This window comes from Dermacentor albipictus, chromosome 10 (assembly GCF_038994185.2).
Source record: "Dermacentor albipictus isolate Rhodes 1998 colony chromosome 10, USDA_Dalb.pri_finalv2, whole genome shotgun sequence".
NCBI lineage: Eukaryota > Metazoa > Arthropoda > Arachnida > Ixodida > Ixodidae > Dermacentor > Dermacentor albipictus.
Window position 1 is genome coordinate 2,325,730 of NC_091830.1, and position 19,084 is coordinate 2,344,813.

At 46.6% G+C, this 19,084-nt stretch overlaps 1 protein-coding gene across 6 annotated transcripts in view; it reads right to left on the reverse strand.

Annotated features, from left to right (window-relative positions):
• The window catches only part of LOC135911965 (isobutyryl-CoA dehydrogenase, mitochondrial-like), a 573,736-nt gene that overhangs the window by 511,567 nt on the left and 43,085 nt on the right, over positions 1–19,084 (reverse strand). For 3 of the 6 annotated variants that reach the window (XM_070527797.1, XM_065444342.2, XM_070527798.1), the window contains exon 2: positions 5,022–5,154. In XM_070527797.1, coding sequence (XP_070383898.1) covers positions 5,022–5,112 — 91 coding nt within the window. In that variant the 5' untranslated portion in view covers positions 5,113–5,154. Of the gene's footprint in view, positions 1–4,999; positions 5,155–19,084 lie in introns of all 6 variants that reach the window. The other 3 variants (XM_065444338.2, XM_070527796.1, XM_070527794.1) reach the window with 1 other exon arrangement.

Below are 19,084 nucleotides of genomic sequence, written 5' to 3' on the forward strand. Positions count from 1 at the left end.
CAACAAAATCCCATATATCATCATCATCATCAATGTAACATGGCACGCTTCGCGCATGAACTTTCTGAGCCCTTCAGACAGACAATTCGTATGTTCGCCTTATTGCTACAAACCTTGACAAACGGAGGTCAAACGCATTAGAAGCACCAGCGGCGGCTACCTTATCCGAACCTTTTCTCCTGAACTTTTTTTTTAATTTCCACTGTAAACACCATGCACAGACACAATATATATATATATATATGTATACATAGGACAAAGTTTATTATATTTTTTTAAAGAGAGGGAAGTAGCCAACTAACAATTATTTCTAATGGTATGGATAGCATATGCTTAAAGAATGAATATGTTGCTGTATGTTTAACTCGCCTCACATTGCTTTGCATGCTTTTTTTGACCTTGAAAAATCCTACGGAGTTCAGTGGCTCTTTCGGCAGTCCTTTATCAACGGCGTGTGAAATGCACGTGAATGATGTGTCTCAGTATTGCTCCTCTCTACAATAGGCAATGCCAATGACTCTTGAAAAACAAACTCTTCTAATAATTTACATTTATTAGCGATGGAAATATCGCCACTTGCATGCAGAGGTAATAAATATATATAACTCCCTCAGTAAGCGAAATGAATCCAAGCCGGATTCACTGTAAACCAGAACTCATAGCCGTCATGGGTAGCAGCGCTTACACTCGGACTCACAGCAAAAAAGAAAACAGAGGCTACAGTTTCGCCGGAAAGGCGAAGCAGTATTAGTGATAGTGAAATAGACAATTACACGAAGAAAGAATACACCACAGAGAGACGCCAGATTCTTGGTCGTATGAGGGGACTCATTCTGTGAAATTGAGCTGTCTACTATGAGGTTTTGTAGATACTTATATAAGGCCGTCACTTGAGCAAATAATTCTTCGAGGTCACGCGATATTTCAAGTGGAACTGTTAATAAAGGTTATAAACGTATATATACGGATGGGGTTCGAAAAACTGGTCGGAATCCAGCCCTCCCCGGGAAAATGAAAACTTCCGCGCCTGTGGCAGTTCCACTGAAGCACCCTCAACAAATATATGCTGAGTAATGTGCCTCGGTCTAAACTGCCTCCTTTAGGATACTTTCATTTAACTTTAGCTTTCGCTGACCTTTCTTTGACTTAGGATGAGGAGGTGAGGTATTCCTCGTTGATGGGGGAGATGTTTTCTGTGCCCGAGCGGTGTTCTTTGCATCTTCCATTTCTAACTCTCGACTATTCTGACTGTCATTCGCTATGGCAACATGAGGGCAATTTGGAGCCTCGGAATAATTAGACGTAGTCTCCTGTGCCTTTTCCTCACTAGCCTAAGTCAGAACCTGTTATCTGTGATAATACAGGACCCAGTTCCATAATTCGCATGACATTTATTTGCGAGACAATAGCTTGAGAAATACAGTCACCAACACTCACTACCAGTCGCTCCATACCTTTGGCCTCTGCTTTTTCTACTGCCGTTTCTATGACTGCAGTGAGGGATATGTCCGCAAGAGACTAGCTGTGACTGCATCATAACCACGTTTCCTTTCTTTGACAATGTTGCTGGCCTCCCTGCTGGGGTAACGTCACTTGTCTATTGCTTCCAGTATCCCTATTTCTTGGCCCCGAGCAGAACAATTAGAATAGTGAATGAGATGTCCCTCCCTCCCCCGCCCATTAGAAACAACACTCGTCGTGGACATTATAGTCACTACCTGTGTGATCTCACCCGTATGCACGGCAACGTTGGTTTGATTTGCACCCGCCAGTGCTGTGACCAAATGTGCAACAATTGAGACATTGTAGAGGTCGTGGTACAAGTGGCTGCACTCTAAACATAAAGGATCACACGTTTATTTCCGCTGGGCAGGAAATCCCAGCAAAAGTAGCAATCATCAGTTTTATTGGTATCCGAACATTATCAGTGACTCGTGCATCGATGTAGTGTCGTGCTATGCGCAGGAATGAATGCACTCAGTGGTGCTGATGCGGAACACGTGCATTTAAAGGAGCACCTACCCAAAAATTTCCGATCTTGTTGTTTCTGCTGCAATAAGTAGCTAATTACCCAGTGATAACGGCACGAAACATCATTTGCTCCAGAGCGCGACAAGTAATTATTTGGAGTCTTGCTTGTAACGACCAGTCCAAGTTTCAGTTTCAGAGAGCAACGAGATAGGCCAAAGAAGGATTGATTGATTGATTGAAAACTTTATTATTCCACCGAGCTGGGGTGCCTGCCTATTACCCTACACACAGGTAGGGGGGGGGGGGGGGAGGACAAGGCAGTCCCCGCGCGTTGAGGACGGTGAGTCTTCAGGGCCTTAACGGCCAGGCGGATTGCTCGACGCTGGTCGTCTTCGGCCTCGTTCTGGAGCAAGGCCTGCCAGGCTTTTCTACTGTCAATCTTTTCCTTGGCCCCTGGGGAGCCAGCACACTCCCATATTACATGGTCTAGCGTACTTTTTTCCTTACAAATTTTGCACAGGGCGTCGTTATAGTCCCTCGTCTGAGTTAGGTAGATCGAATATGGCGATGTATAGTTGTTTCCCTGGAAAAGCCACCAAATGCGAGGGTCCTCCAGAGAGAGAGACAGATGCGGAGGCGGAAAGATTCTTCTTTCCGCTTTGTAATGATTAACGATTTCCCTGTACGTGATGATATCTTTCATCCCTGGAACTGGCTCCTCCAGAGTTGCCCGGTAGTAGAATGCTCGGGCGAGCTCGTGAGCGGCTTCGTTACGCGGGACCTCTTCATGGTCCGGAACCCAAATAAAAGTTATGTCCCTCTTAGGAGAGTTTTTTAGTACAATTTCGGGGACATCTTACGAGATTCTCCCTTTGCTGAAATTTCGGACAGCTCATTTGCTATCGCATAATATTACTCCCGCTTTTGTATCCGCACAAGCGAGCGCTACTGCAACCTCCTCAGCTGTACAGGCGTCCCTCGTGCACGCGGAGCACGCTATCGTAACGCACCCGTCGCCATCAACCACCATCGATACCGCTGCACCGTCTCTGCCGCAAGCGGCGCCCACGTACGCTACTTTATGCGCCGTTGTGCTTTTAGGTTATTTACCAGAGCCTTGGCCCTATGAGCTCTCCTCTCTTTTTTGTAGATAGGATGCATATTTTTCGGTGGGGACGGGGCAATTTGGAAGCGTTGGACGTACGTCCAACGGAACGTCCTTCTTGCCAGTCGGGACACCCCTGCCGCATTGGATTCCTACCCATTCGGTGATTTTTCTCCCTGTTTTGGACTGGCCTAATCTTTTCAACTGAGGCAATCGTACTGCCGCAGTGAGCTCAACGAGCGTCTTGTAAACCCCCTCTTTAGAAGGAGGTCTGTCGAGGTCGATTCTGGGAGCCCTAGGGCTCCTTTAACGCTCTTCCTAATGATCGCATCTATTTTCTCTTTTTCTTCTTGTTTAAACACTAGATGCGGTGTGGCATACGCTATTCGGCTGGTAATAGAGGCTTGCATGAGTATGAGGAGCCTGTTCTCTTTGAGGCCTCTGCCTTTGAGTATATCCAGAGAAATGGATACAACCTCACGACAATCAAGAAGTTAGAATGATACGCGGCGCAGATGGCGGGATGTAATGAAGCAATGTAAACAATGCTGGGCACGTGATCGCACGAAACTGTTACGTGCGCTCGACTGTGCGCGAGCTTCGTTTTGCTAGTTCGTCTGCTGTGCCTGCACGTACTTTGCGACGTCCTCGCCATCATCGTCATCCTCGTTTTCGTCCTCCAGCGGCGACTGTTTCCTGCAGTCGAGAGTCACTGCCATATATATATATATATATATATATATATATATATATATATATATATATATATATATATATATATATATATATATATATACGTGGCCCCCCACTTTTAATGGATCCACTACAAAACAGCGACTCGGAAAGTTCGGCCATCGACAGATATCAATATGCGTACCACGACCTCCTCTATAAACTCGTGATGCGTACGCGCCAACAAGTACGAACCATTCATCGAGGGTGCTTTGGGAATGAAGCATATTCGGGAGCAGGACACAAGGCGAGGTAAAAGTCAGCACAGCATCAGGCTTTGCGGTACGTATATTCTTGGTGAAAGATCATCGGACTGCTCTAAGCTCGGCGGGTTTTGTTTATACCAGACACGCTCGAAATGAAACGAGCAAACCTGGCTGCACTTCAGTGGGGTCCATTTTAAGCGTCCAGAGGCGCGCACGAATTCGGACCACTCTCGCCGCAGATCGACGCCGACGGTAGCGAACGCGCAAGTCAGGTGAGCTGGCGATCGCTGGGCCTCCCTCGCTGGCCGTCGGATCCGAGGCCGACGGCCCTTGCGATCCGTCCGCAGCTCGTAATAAAGCACCTATATTCGTCAACACAATCAACATACGCACACCTATGTCACTCATAAGTGACAATACAATTAGTTTTCCCGGCGCCGTTGGTAGCGATGAGAAAACACGTTAGCCAGGCGAGCCGCTTCGCAGAGACGATTGCAGCGGCGGCTGCGCTGACCGCTTGCGAGTCAAAATAACGCCAACGATTTACTATTTCGCGCAACGTTTTATAACAGGCACGCTATCAAGGTCACTTTATTCTATGAGTTATTTCATGTCAGAAACAAATTTTAGCTGATTTTTGTGCTACCGTCAGTAGGAAGAAATTAAAGAAAAAAACCGGGGCAATCGGAGCGACGAGCAACTTGCTGGCAGGGCCCGTCCCGACGGCAGCGCAAACTCGTGACGTAGTGCTTTGTTCACAATCCTTGTTTGATGTCGATGTCGCACGGTGCTGCGTCTTGCGGTTGGCTGCGCGCACGTACTTTAAAATTGATTTTAAATGGGTTCTAAGTTATATTCGCCGTTTATATTTTGCAGACGGTGTGTGTGCCACATAAGTCGATCACACACGTTAACTAGACTTAGAAATTTTGGGTCAGTACTGTTTTAAGTAAATCTCGTACATAGGACGATCTGCACACCGTACCTCCACGGCCGAGTTGACTCACGTCTGTGATGTTCCGGTAAAGAGGTGGGCCTGGAGACGTGGCATGGAGGGCTTCCTGTGCAGCCTGGGGGTTGTTCAGTGGGATGGAACATTCGTTGGCTGGAACCAACGACACAGTGATCCTTGTAAGGCCGCTGCGATACAAAGAATCCAAAGGTAACTTAGAAGGGCTTGGGAGCGAGCTAGTTGGTACGTAAGCGCCCCTTCTATAGCTCTTTGCGATAAAGAACTTAAGTTCCGTAAAAGTTAATCAGTTTCGATTGTGTCCATACTGTGTACTTTACATTTGTATGGTTTTACGTTTGTGACGCATGCGCAGCAGTAGTTTATTGACGATGAGTCGCCATCCCTTTCTTCCTTTCTCTCTTTCAGTCCGTTGCGAATAGCATACGTGCGTGCTTCAATAAAGATGTTGTTGGCATAACGCTGGTCCTGTGCTCTTCCTCGTCCGTGTGTTTCTTTTTTGGCGCTGTTTAAAATGAATAATCCAAGGATAATTCGTGAAGAACAAGAGAAGCCGCCCAAGGGGACGGCCTCCTTCTGGAGGAGTCTTTAGAAATGGGCTTACGCTGAAATGATCAAAATTAGAGACGAAAATAAAAATAAAAAATGGCTGCGGCTTAGCTAAGGTTAAGCCCAGGATGCGAAGCATACTAGCCTTTATTTTAGTTGTTGAACCACTCTTTAGCCTGGTGAACTGCTGTTGCTTGGCTATATTTGGTTCGGCTAGACGAAGAAACAACTCATGCGTTACTCTGCCGATTCCTTTATTTTCAAACCAATAAATACGCTCTACCGCTACCAATACCGCTATACCGCTGGTATAGCGGTATTGGTAACCTGGTATAGCGGGAGGAGCGGGAGTTAGGCCGCAGTACCATCTGTGCGACCACAGGCGAGCGCACGAGCTGAGACCCGGCTATGTAGCTACGCGGCCGCAAGCGAGCGCACGAGTTAATAATAATATATGGGGTTTTACGTGCCAAAACCACTTTCTGATTATGAGGCACGCCGTAGTGGGGGACTCCGGAAATTTTGACCACCTGGGGTTCTTTAACGTGCACCTAAATCTAAGTACACGGGTGTTTTCGCATTTCGCCCCCATCGAAATGCGGCCGCCGTGGCCGGGATTCGATCCCGCGACCTCGTGCTCAGCAGCCTAACACCATAGCCACTGAGCAACCGCGGCGGGTAGCGCACGAGTTGAGCCTCCGCTTTTGCAGCTGTTATGACGTCATATGGTAGCTACGCGGCCGCGCGCGGCGCAGCAAGGAAGAGCGTGGTTGTGCGGCTAGTATGCTTCGCATAAAATAACTAAGCCCATCCGACGCCTAGACAAAGCACCAGAGCCACAGAAGAACACAAGCGACCATCGGGAAGCGTCTTATGCTAGAGTCGTTAATGCCTTAGCTTTATTCTTTGTTGTCTATGCCTCTTTGTTTATTTCTATTTTATTTCCAAGGAGGCTCGGCGCTGTCATAGTTTTACGACGGAGGAGTGAAAGCCAAGATCAACGCTGCTTAGAAATGGTTTCTCGAGTCACTCGACGCGTCACTTTCTGATACGTTAAGGAGGCTGAAAAACATCGGCAAGACCTCCACAGGAGTGAGACTTGGTTCGCCTAAGAAAATGAGAAATACGTGTCATACGGTAAACTACGCGTATCAACACTGTGTATATTCTCCAACTCAAAACAGTTTATATTGTGGCAACAAATGTGTAAATTTGCTCACATGATTCCGACGAATGTAGGAAGGAAGGAAGGAAAAAGTGGAGAAGGAAAGGTAGAGAGGTTAACCAGTTTGGCTTTACCGGTTTGCTACCCTACACATGGGAGAGGGATGGGGGAGATGAAAGATTGGGAAGGGGGAGAGGGAGAGAGAGAACATAGCGAATGTAAATGTATCAGGCGCCTTACGTGGTACTCCAGAACAAGGAGATCCCCCTGAGAAAATGTCGTGGTGATAGCGCACTTTAAAAAAACTCATTCTTCTTGCACTCAGAATACTTGCACCACGCCTCGGAGCAAGAAGAAAGCCTAAAGTGGTCAAATAAGCTTTTCTCAAATGGCGGCAAAGTACTAGGCTGGACCATGGAGCTCACAAGTACCAATTCGCGAATGCCTTGCAAGTAGGACGCGGGTGTCACGATGTTCACTAAAGGAATAAACAACACAAGAAAACAAGGAAGTATTGCAAGGCAGAAAAAAGGCAAACTGCGAACGTCGTCTGCTAAACGTCGAAGTTCGGCGGTGAACAGCCAAGTTCGGCGGTGAACAGCGATCGAGCAACGATCTCTGCTACTTTATCTGCTTAATTGTTCTCTGCTTAACTGTTCAGTAAACTCACTCCCTCGTGAACCAGTCACGCCTCATTAAATAGCGAAGTATATATCGCAACTAAAAAATAATTGTTCTCGCGGACCTGTCTTCTAAACGGTGCCACAGAAAGGCACGAACACGGAACGACACTACGAATACATACGCCGTGTCGTGTTCGTAGTGTCACTGACGAGCGCGATTTTGTAAATAGGTGTTGCATTGTCGTTACTACATTCTTGAAGATTTTGATGTTTTATTCAATACCAACGTGCACTCAGTGGGTTTCAACATGCGCCGTGGTTGCTCAGTGACTATGGTGTTGGACTGCTGAGCACGAGGTCGCGGGATCGAATCCCGGCCGCGGCGGCCGCGTTTCTATGGGGGCGAAAACGCCCGTGTACTTAGATTTAGGTGCAGGTTAAACAACCCCAGGTGGTCGAAATTTCCAGAGTCCTCCACTACGGCGTGCCTCATAATCAGAAAGTGGTTTTTGCATGTTAAACCCCATAAGTTAATTTCTTTAACTCCGTTTCAAGACAAGTTGTATATATACATAAAAAAAATATTTGCATTGGTTCTAGGATTGCCCCTGTTCCAAGCAATGTATTTGTGGATTGCGCTGGTGAATGTATTTGCGGCACGTGGATGGGTATATTGTTCGAATTTTCAGGTGCATGGATTATTATTTGGTGTTGAACCAATTTTCCGAAACAATGGTTGACGTACTTAAGGTTTTCAAAGAATCTGCTAACGGCCCCGGGTTCACGTTTGAGCTGCCCCAGGCGAACAATCAGTGGTTCCTAGATTTGATGTTGCTCATGCAATGTGATCAAATTTATTGGGAGCTTTGTCCGCGCTCACAGCAAGGAATTTTAAACAACTCCTCCGGGCACTCAAAGCTGGTAAAAGATGGTATATGCCTCGTGCACCGCCTATAGAGGCGCCGCTGATAGCCACCTAGCGGGCGCTTCCAACAGTACGCGCGGGAGCAATATAGCAGACGACAATTATTTGCAGCAATGATGGCTGAAGATCACGGCTGCGATTTCTCCTTCGTTCGTGTGCCAGGCTGCTGCTTCTGCGGTGGCAGCTGTAGGGAAGACGCTGACCTCTGTGGGAGCGGGTATGAACACGATGTTACGGGTGTGTGGGACAACATGGTTGGCATACGTGCCAGGTGCGTCCCGCAGCCAAACGCCATGAACCCCATTTACATGAAGTGGAGCTCATATTAACTAGCCAATAAAGTTTGTTGAGTAATGCGATCTCGATCGTTTTGTTTTAATTCTACCCTTGCCGTAATGCTGCTTCTGTATCTCAATAATCAGCACCCGTCCTTAGTGCAGGCTTATATCAAACATATCCGCACGGTGCGATGTCTGCATATGCCATTGTGATTTTTCTGCCGATAAATACATGTGAGATCGCCGAATAAGTTCAGTCGAAGTCGCCTCGAGAAGAGTAATTGAGAATTTATTTATGGAAACGCATACACTAGTCAACGAAGTCGTCAAACGCACGGGTTAATAAAAGCACGTGTTAGTGCTGTAGCGCCGATGCAGTTCTGCTGCATACGCTGATGAACTGCCATTCCAGCTGCAGTTTTTTCAATTTTAAGTTCCCCAAGGGAGCTGCTTGGAAACGTACAAAGCTAAAGCCTGACTAACTTTTCAGTACATTTTTTTATATTGCTAGAGAGAGGTGCTACACGATATATTTAAAGGCGGAGCAGCGCCAGTCAAAGTAGATGAGCGCTGCCGACAAGGCCGGGTTTAGTCCTCTGCAGCGTAAGCATAATAAGAAAGAATTCAGTTGAGTACAAAATTCACACGCAAGAAGGGACTACATTGTGAAACAAACAAATCACTCGGCGTGTTAAGTATGCTCAGGCAGCATCGAGGTGTGATGACTTACCAAACGTGACGCGAACTTTTCAGCGAAGAATGAAAAAAAAATACCATATGCAGTAACTATAAGCAATTCTCACCCTGAACTACCTATTTTCTAAACACATTTTCAAAAAAAACGCAATATTTAAGATGCCCTCCGGCGAAAAGAACAAAGCTGTTAAAGAAGCACTCCCTTGGCATCATTCCGATAAGACACAGCATGATTTATACCCTTTACAAACGAGGCAGGGTGTAAACCTAGCAGCTCAAAAGAATCAACTAGGGTTATGCATCGAACAACTAGCAACAGTTAAACATGTGCGAAGCCACGCATAAAATAGATGTAAAAACACAACGTGCGCGAAAGCTGGTGCGAGGATTTACCGGGCCACATAAAACTTCACTTCTTGCAAACTTCAGTAGCTTTAACATACAACACAATCCGCTCGTGCAGTCGTGCTGCCTAGCTAGCGCAACGCGGTAAAGAAGCGGAAAACAATATAAGCGGCAAACGGCATTCCGAATTTTAGCGAAATGCCTTTAAACCGCATGCTGCACTGCAGACGAACTTCGTCGCTTACGCGTCGAACTATGATCGAGTGGAAAAAAACACCGACGAGACAAAGGAAAGGATGAGAACAAGAAATTTGCCGCCGAAGCGACGATCCATTTTTGCTACCGTTGCTCTCGCTGATGAGGCTTTGCGGGGAGTGATTAGAACCGTAACGCCGTCACGTCTTCGACGGTATTGGAGCCCCCCACCGTGCAACAATTCTTATTCGACATTTTTTAAAGCTTTGGCCGCCCCACACATACGAAGGGTGTTGCCTATTCTGCTCTGAAAACGTGAATAAGACAGAGAAGCACTATCAACGACACAAGAAACTACGGCGCGCGCCTGGCTCCTCTTCTGTGTGTTCTGCGCAAGGCCGCCACCAGTGGCGCGTCCATCGGCGCGCACAACTGTGTTTGCCGCTATCATTGTGGGTTAAGTGTCACTCATTTCTCTGGGCACAGGTTCGCCCAATAAAGCGTTCAATTCGTTACTCATAGTTTTGCTACTGTCTGGTTCTTCACTGTCACCACTACTGTTATTGTATGATGAGTTAGGTAGTTACATGTTCTAATTATTGTATTATTTATTACTGCAATAATTTGCTGTTGCATTTATATCTCAGTGCATGAACAAATTCCTGTGCGTGTGTGTACCGCAAGGTTTGAGTGTGATGTGACTACTATGTGTTCTTTGTTTAATTTTATATATATATATATTTTGTTTTTAGAACCAGTCGAATTTTGTACAGCATGCGTGGAGTATGCGCTTGCCATTGATTTTGTTGTGCCACCCTACTAAAATCACTTTGGATAATTTTGTATCTAGCTTTATATGAACAAAAAAAAATGTTCTCAGCCTTGACACAGCCGCTGGGAAGTGGTGCTTCCATCCATAGGCGTCTTGTGCGCACTCGGTCCACGAGAAGCCCTTTCTTTATTTTTGTATTTGTAATTTTTCATTTTTTATTGATACATACCGCACCACTTTAGGGCTATAGCAGGAGAGGGTTTGCAAAGAGTTGTTACAGCGATGGGCACTGATAAGATCAAAAGTGTGCAAAAACAATCAGACAGAGCAAATCTCAAAGAATACAATAAAAGCATTAAACAAATAAATCAACTTCTCTCTACGCCTGAAGTGGCGTCTTGGCAACTCCTCGCCGCTTGCACGGCTCGCACGTGAACCCCGACTCCAGGCAACCAGCGGCTCTGGGCCTCGACTGCGCCTGGCCCCTATTTGGCATCACCGTTTTTGGACTTGCGTTGTTATGGATATATAAGGTGGCTACGGAAGGCTGTTGTGTATCTCGACTTCCCCAGACCATAGAAATCTGGCCTTAGGTCATCTCTTCAACCCTTGGTCAGTATAGGGCTTCGCCGCGAACAGCATCTCCTGATCACTGATCAGGCACCTGATTTCCCTGTCTTCTGCACGCATCACGGCCCAGGTGCAGCAAAGCCTAAACTTTACTTGCCTATTGTAGCCGAAGCACCGGTTGCAAACTCGGCCCCGTTTGGTTGCCGTTGGCGCGATCTCGCCAACTTTTGATCCACGCTATCATGCTGCTTGCGTGGTACGACCACCCTTCACTTTCCCGATAATTGTAATTTCGTCTCAGCTTTCTTGATATCGTCTACGTGTATTTGCCAGGACAACTGATGTGACCACCCTGCCGAAGCACTGGGCTTTTCCCCTTCAGGCTCGACGACAGCACTTAAGGTGAGACTACCCATTGGTACCAAGCCTCGACAATTTCTGGCCTGACTGCACCCTCTATACAAGGCCTCGGCACCTCCTGGCCAACCTCGTCGCCGCGGGTCACCCGGTTCAAGCTCTCTCTGTGTCGAACTTGGTGTCTCTGCAAGTGGGCGAGCTGATCCACCATGCGGCTGTTCTTGATGTAGGTGACGTGACGAAATTTGGAGTACTCCAGGGCGCGTCTCTGCATGATAAGGAAGAACTTCAAAGATGTACGTCTCGACAGAGCAGCATGTACACAGCAGAGGTTACGCGGGCACCAACTCTTCTACCGGGCACGTGAGCTTGCATTAACTGAAAAATACCGCGACAATGACACTGACGAGAAAAGAAGGCGACGAACAGAACGATCACTCGCGACTAAAGGTTTTCTTTCGGGAACAACAGATTAAGCAAGAAAAGCTGGACCACAAAACAAAAGTAACCATTTATATGACCCATATGAGGTGAGCTTTCTTTTTGAATAAATAAAGCCATTAGTTGTGACATCTTTTCCAGTGCTCAGCGCAGAAACCTCTAACGAGACGGGCAAGAAAAGAGACACGCAATCAAGTTGCGAGCACGCTCCGATTCGCAGCTGACTCAACAGCACGGCGCGCTGCTTTCGTCGTCTGCTCCCGGTGGACACACGCACACCGGCTAGCGCAGTTCTCAGTCTTGATGCAAGACTTATGCTTGAATGGAAGCATGCCCCAGGTAGGTACGCGAGACGTTTTGGATGACATGGAAATGGTTCCACTCAGAGTGACTTATTTCACGATTTCAGAACAGATTTCTTATCTCCTGGTAATACTGTTCATGTCATCCATTATAACCAGTCTAAAGTATAGGACATTCACATCATTTACTATTTTCCAGCAATAAAGAAGGAAAATGCGGTCTTGGACTCGAGGTAGAACGTCCCTATAACAGCTGCGTACTTCTTGGTTCGAACACAAGTGATTATAGAACTTTTTAAATTTTATTTACGTTGCCAAGGCGCCACAGCGTGCTGTTACAGAGATAGCTCGATTGCGTGCCCACAACTGTTTAGTGCGATAAATGAAGCGACATTTAAAAAACTTACAAAATTATGGGGTTTTACGTGCCAAAACCACTTTCGGATTATGAGGCACGCCGTAGTGGGGGACTACGGAAATTTAGACCACCTGGGCTTCTTTAACATGCTCCTAAATCTGAGTACATGGGTGTTTTGACATTTCGCCCCCATCGAAAGCGGCCGTAGTGGCTGAGATACGATCCCGCGGCCCTTTAAAAAAAAGGAACACTATAATCATTTCTAGCAGGCTTGCGATGCGTTTACGACGTTCGCGGCCGTTATTAGGATCTTCTACTTTTTTGTGGCCCAGGCAGAACGACAGAAAGTCGCATTGGACAAACACACAATGTGGCTTTCTTTGACAATGTCATTCTGCCTGCGCTACAACAAAGTAAGATGCCATACCAACAAGCTCGTGCAGATACCCTCATCGTAGTTAGAAGGCAGCATATCAGTGAAGTATCTCAGTTATTATGAAAGGGCCTATACATTATACCGTCTCTTCGACGCGCCCTGGTCCCATTTAGGTGAAGAACTCTGTATAAAACCCTCGTTTGAGAGTATTCATAGCAGCTGAGGCTTCGTAACTGAGCCCTGTTCTGACTCATGAAGCAGCGCGCTGCGCGATAGTGGAAATTTTCCTCCGGGTGTTTTTTTCTTTTTCTCTCGACGACAAATAGCTCACGAACAGACGCCTCTGCCTTTATCAACCAAGCCTAGAGTCAAGGCACTTGATAATCTGTGTCGAAAGAATTGGCTCGGCGCTAGGAATTGTGCCTTCTGGCGCAGTACAGAAAAAAAAAAGTGAGCCATAAAATAGCAGCCTGCTCTTTCGTATACACTTCCCACGGAAAAGACCCCGCGACGAAGCAACGAGTTGGGTTGGCACGCAGAGAGTGTGCGCGTGGCATCTCTCCTTTCGCAACTGCCCCCGCATGCGATTGCACGTGTATATAGTACGTATTCGCTGCGGCTTGTACGCGCCCAACATAACTGGTTGAAAGCGCTCTTGATGTTTTGTCTAAGTGGATGTCCTGTTTGCAAGCAGACTTAGTACAGATGTCCCATTTCATAGCCCGATGCACTGTGTGACACACACACAAACACACACACACACACACACACACACACACACACACACACACACACACACACACACACACACACACACACACACACACACACACACACACACACACACACACACACACACACACACACACACACACACACACACACACACACTATTTATATTGCTATGGATGATCCACAAAAGGAGAATAGGATGAAGACGAAAGCTCACAAAAGTCTTTCGACGCCATCATTACATAGACTGTAAATAAACTAGATCCACCGAGTGCCTGCAGGTAAGACGTGAACACGCATCGGGATTTTCAACGCAGTAGAGCACAGGTCGGGCATTTTTTGGCCAAGAGGTCGTCTCGCAAGGACTTCCTCGTTTTCTAGCATCGACGAAGGCTGCGATGGCGTCACCCGCCCGAAGCTAATCTCAATCGTTCCTCCCCGCTTACGCAACAACGCCGACGACTCTCGCCCAACAGCAGATCTGTGCCGGTACGCGATAGCTGCTGCCTCGAGTTCCGAGAAGGCGCTCCCTTAAACGACGGCTGCGGCGGGCTCGTCCGGTGGGTCAGCGCGGCCGGCTCGCGCCCTCCGCCAGCATTCGCCGGGTGCACGCCGGGGTTGCTGCTCCACACGCGCGACGAGACACAGTTGACGCACTCAAACCTGGTGACAGTGAAATCATTTTGCTCTCATTGTAAGCACTGCACAAGATGGGTTTACCTAGACAGGCCGACAATGTCCCCTCGGCTGTCGCGACCAAGAAAATTCCTAAATGACTGTTCATTGGCAAACCATTCTTTAAAATCTATGTACACGTTTATTTGGCAGGCACATGTTGATGCGTGAAAAAAATAATACACACCACCCTTTTTTAATATGGCATTGTTTACAAACAATTATATCGCATATCGCATAAATCGCATCTCTTCAATGCAGCAATAGCAGGTCTACCACAAGTACTTCCAGCCGACATAAACATATCTATGTATGCTGATGACATTTGCATATGGACATCGCACAAGTCTCTAGAGGTTGTCAAGCATCGGCTGCAGGAAGCTTTAAATGCAATAAGTGATTATTTCAGGGAACCAGGGCATGCAGATACCTTATTCCAAATAAGCGGCTCTGTCCTTCACGAGAAGAAGAAAGTTAGAAATTCCGGACTCTAAACAGATGACCATGAGGTGGCTCGGAAACATCGTTTTCTCCGCGTGATTTTAGACCACCAGCTTCGATGGACTCCTCATTTGACGGCCCTGGAAGACCAAACTAGTTTTGTCATAAATGTTCTCTGCAAAATTGCAGGTACAAAGTAGAGTGAAACAAGTGCATCCCTCCTTCGCGTTCACACAGCACTAGTCCGTCAGAGAATAGCTTAATCCACCTCTGTATTGCACAAATTATCTGCGACGTCCCTTCACCGGCTACAGCTGTTGCAAGCTCGGAGTTTACGAGCGTGTTTAGGAGTCCAGCAAGCTACATCCAATCACCTCACTATTACAGAAGCGCCGTGACCACAATTCACCGTAATTCGCAGCCTGAAAACATGCCGACACCTCTTCACAATTCCTATCCAGCATTCTCCGCACCCACTTCTGATAGAGAACCATCCGGGTGCGCAAGTACACGCCATGTTTCAAGAGCATAAATAGCTACTTCCACGATCCGTTTTTTTCCTTTCTTTTTTGGCACTGAGACCTGCTACCTACCATGGCTTCTACAGGCCCCGAAAATAGAAACGTCAACTGACGGTCTTAGATGCAAAAGCGACATTTCCACAAAGATGCAGAACACATGAAGTATGTTTCCTCAAGTTCACATAGAGGAGACGGACACATAAAGGTGACATAGGGCACAAAAAAGAAACATACAGGAAACATAAAGGTTATGGTCATTTTCATGGGTGTTTGCAGCGAAACAATTAACTTTACATCACCTATTTGACAAGTATCATGAATCTATTCACGTCTGCATGAACTGTTCTGTAATCAAAGAAAGTATCACTGCAGCTTATGTTTATACCGACCTTAAATGCAGATTACCCTTGTGAACTAGGAAGCACATCGCCACCAACTATAGCAGAATCAGTGCCGATTCTCAAAGCCACTTAATTTATCAACACAAATTAGACAGCAAGAAAGTGGGCAATTTGTATGGATTCCTCATTGGCTTTAGCATATGTCTTCAAAATATTGATGACAGCCAAACACACGCATGAATAACATACGCAGTACTGGGAAAACGCGAGGAATGCGGGAGATGGAAATTCAAGACGATGAGCAAAACGTGAACAAGGTGAATGCAGGAGCCAACGTTTCGATGCGTGGACTTGTCTTCTACAAGGCGGCGTACGCTTTCCTCGCCACAGTATATATAGGTGGGGCTTGTGTGCACAGTGTTCCTTTACTCTCAATTCGACGCGCTAACACACCTTCCCTCTTTTCCGCACCCTCGCGCCTCACACCCTCTCCCCTTTAGAAGAACCCCACCTATATACACTGTGGCGAGGAAAGCGTACGCCGCCTTGTAGAAGACAAGTCCACGTGTCAAAACGTTGGCTCCTGCATTCACCTTGTTCACGTTTTGCTCATACGCAGTACTGGACAGTTTAACTCAGGCTCATGAAAGAAAACATGTAGTGATATTACACTGGGTCCCGGGACATTATAGTACAGCAGGAGACGATTTAGCGGACTCGTTGGCGAAGTCGGCCCATAAAGAAGCACAAGTTCAGCTCATCCCTTTATCACCTTTGCACACGTACCGCGTACTAAGAGTACTCAAGGACATGTGTATGTCAACCTGGTTCAATGAAAATACTAAGGAATCGATTCTTTACAAAGTGGCCCCTAAAATGAAATACCAGCGGTATATATAGATATGGAAAAGTACTGAGACACTTAATTCACCGACTGCGCCTTGTGGCAGCATACACCAAACATTTCCTATATCGCACAAAACGGGCTTCTTCCCCGGCTTGTTCCTGTGGGAACGACGGTGAGGATGTTCGCCATCTACTCCTCCAATACGCGACGCAAAGACGGCAGCTAGAACAAGAGCTACACTCCATTTATCCTCACCGACCTTTCTCACTCGCAGAATTGCTGGGCCCATGACCATCGAAAGTAGCCCAGCGAAAAGCACTGAACGCACTCGACCATTTTTACTAAGACAAAGGCATCATTAACAAGTACTACATATGAATAATCACACGATGTAACTAAAGATGGATTCTATTATTTGTAATTATTAGCGCTTGTACATTATGTATTATACAGTTTTGTACTCCGTGTATTCTCATCTGTTTACACGCTCATCCCCGTCTACATCACGGCAGCTTGTGTGTGTTTGTGAATTTGTTTACAAACTCATCGTGGTGCGATTTGCCTTTCCCTCTTATATCTGTATGATCGTGGGTGTGTAGGACTGTGTGCTGTGGGTTTCTCTCCCGATGACATGGTTTCTTTTCATTTTCTTGATTCATATATTTTTTACATTGTTTCTGCTATGCGAGAAGGAGCAGCCGTACCCATTACAGGGTGACTACATCTCTTTCTTCTGCTTTCATTTCAATAAAACAAAAAAACGAAAGAATTGCGCACCTATGCGCGAACCCTTTTCTAGTGGTGTTGTTAACCACATGTTCAATGGCATTCTAAATGTAAAAAAAAAAAAAATTACGGGGTTTTACGTGCGGAAACCACTTTCTGATTATGAGGCACGCCATAGTGGAGGACTCCGTAAATTTTGACCCCCTGGGGCTCTATAAAGTTCACCTAAATTAAGTACCCGGGTGTTTTTGCATTTCGCTCCCATCGAAATGCGGCCGCCGTGGCCGAGATTCGATCCCGCGACCTCGTGCTCAGTAGCCCAACGCCATAGCCACGGAGCAGCCACGGCGAGTCTCAATGCCGTTTTATCCCGTCAAGGAAGAACAAAGGAAAATTAACCAGCCTGTCGCTCCATAAGAACTGGCAAGGAAAGCTTTCTTTTTTTTAAGTATGTCAAGTTCTTGCACTCTTTCTCGTTTGTGGGGAAAAAAAGGGAACGATTGACAAGGAGCTGCTTAAATGGGTATCTTCTTATCATTTACTTTCCTCTTATTGTTGGTACTAAAACGCTGGATAATGTATACCACCGCCATTGGCTTGATGTTTACGCATTTTATTTCCCTGGCCAAAATATACTCCGAAAATAGGGAAGAGTTGTGCCAAACCTTTGCAGCGCATTCTGCACGTATTGTGCGCACCGTTTTCTTGCTTCGTTTTCTCATTTACTAAAGCTATACTATTCAATTTCGCACGCCGACGGGGTATAACCGTTTGAGCGTGAGATGCATTCTTTTTTTCGCTTTCGCAGGGGCATCTCAGTATAAACTGAGATACCCGCCGTGATTGCTTAGTGGCTATGGTGTTTGGCTGCTAAGCACGAGGTAGCAGGATCGAATCCCGACCACGGCGGCCGCATTTCCATGGGGGCGAAATGCGAAAACACCCGCGTACTTAGATTTACGTGCGCGTTGAAGAACCCCAGGCGATCCAAATTTCCGGCGTTACCCACTGCCTCATAATCAGAAAGTGGTTTTGGCACGTAAAACCCCGTAATTTAATTAAATTTTGTGATAAAATGAGATAGCGTTTAAAGAAGGGCGCAGCATTGACGCATGTCTTGGTGCAGGGGCATCGCAAGAAAAGAGGAGGACAAGGACTCTACTCGCCTTTGTCCTCGCTTTTTTTTTTTTTTAGCGCTACATAAGGCAGAACATGCCACACAATCTCGCCCTACAGCCGGTACTGTATTGAAGTACTGCCGTTTGTCAAAATAAAAAATAAAAAAAGAACATTCAAGAGACCGCAGTGATCCGACGATGGCAGAGATGCCAACCATAACACGGCGCGCAAGGCATATACCCTCCGCTCAAGAAGCTGAAAATTGAAGTCCCTTCAATCGTAAACTATTAGCCTTATATTTTCGAGGGCTACCAAACACATAGAAATTGAAATTGGGCACAAACGATACACGATTATGGTTAATGTAAGCGAATAGCCGAACGCTTCTAGAAAGCTATTCCCTTTATTGAAGAACTGATGCGCTCACTTGCTGCAATCAGGATATTTAGGTATTGCGCTTGTTCTTTTATTACATAGTTCCGTGGAGAACAAGCCATTAAGCCGCATAGGTGTAGTGATGGTAAATGCGACTATAAGCCTATTCGTCGTGCACGGTGTGTCGTCTCCAGTGGTGCGAGCACTGCCATGGATGGCCATCCTCCTCTCCCAAGGCAGGGGGAGGGCCTACCGCGCGGTCCTTCAGACGGCCCAAAGCTATCGCGCCTGCGTCGGAAAGAGCCACGCGTGCGTCTTCCACACCTAGCTCTCAAGATTCCACCGCAAAATGTGCTCCGGCGACGATCGCA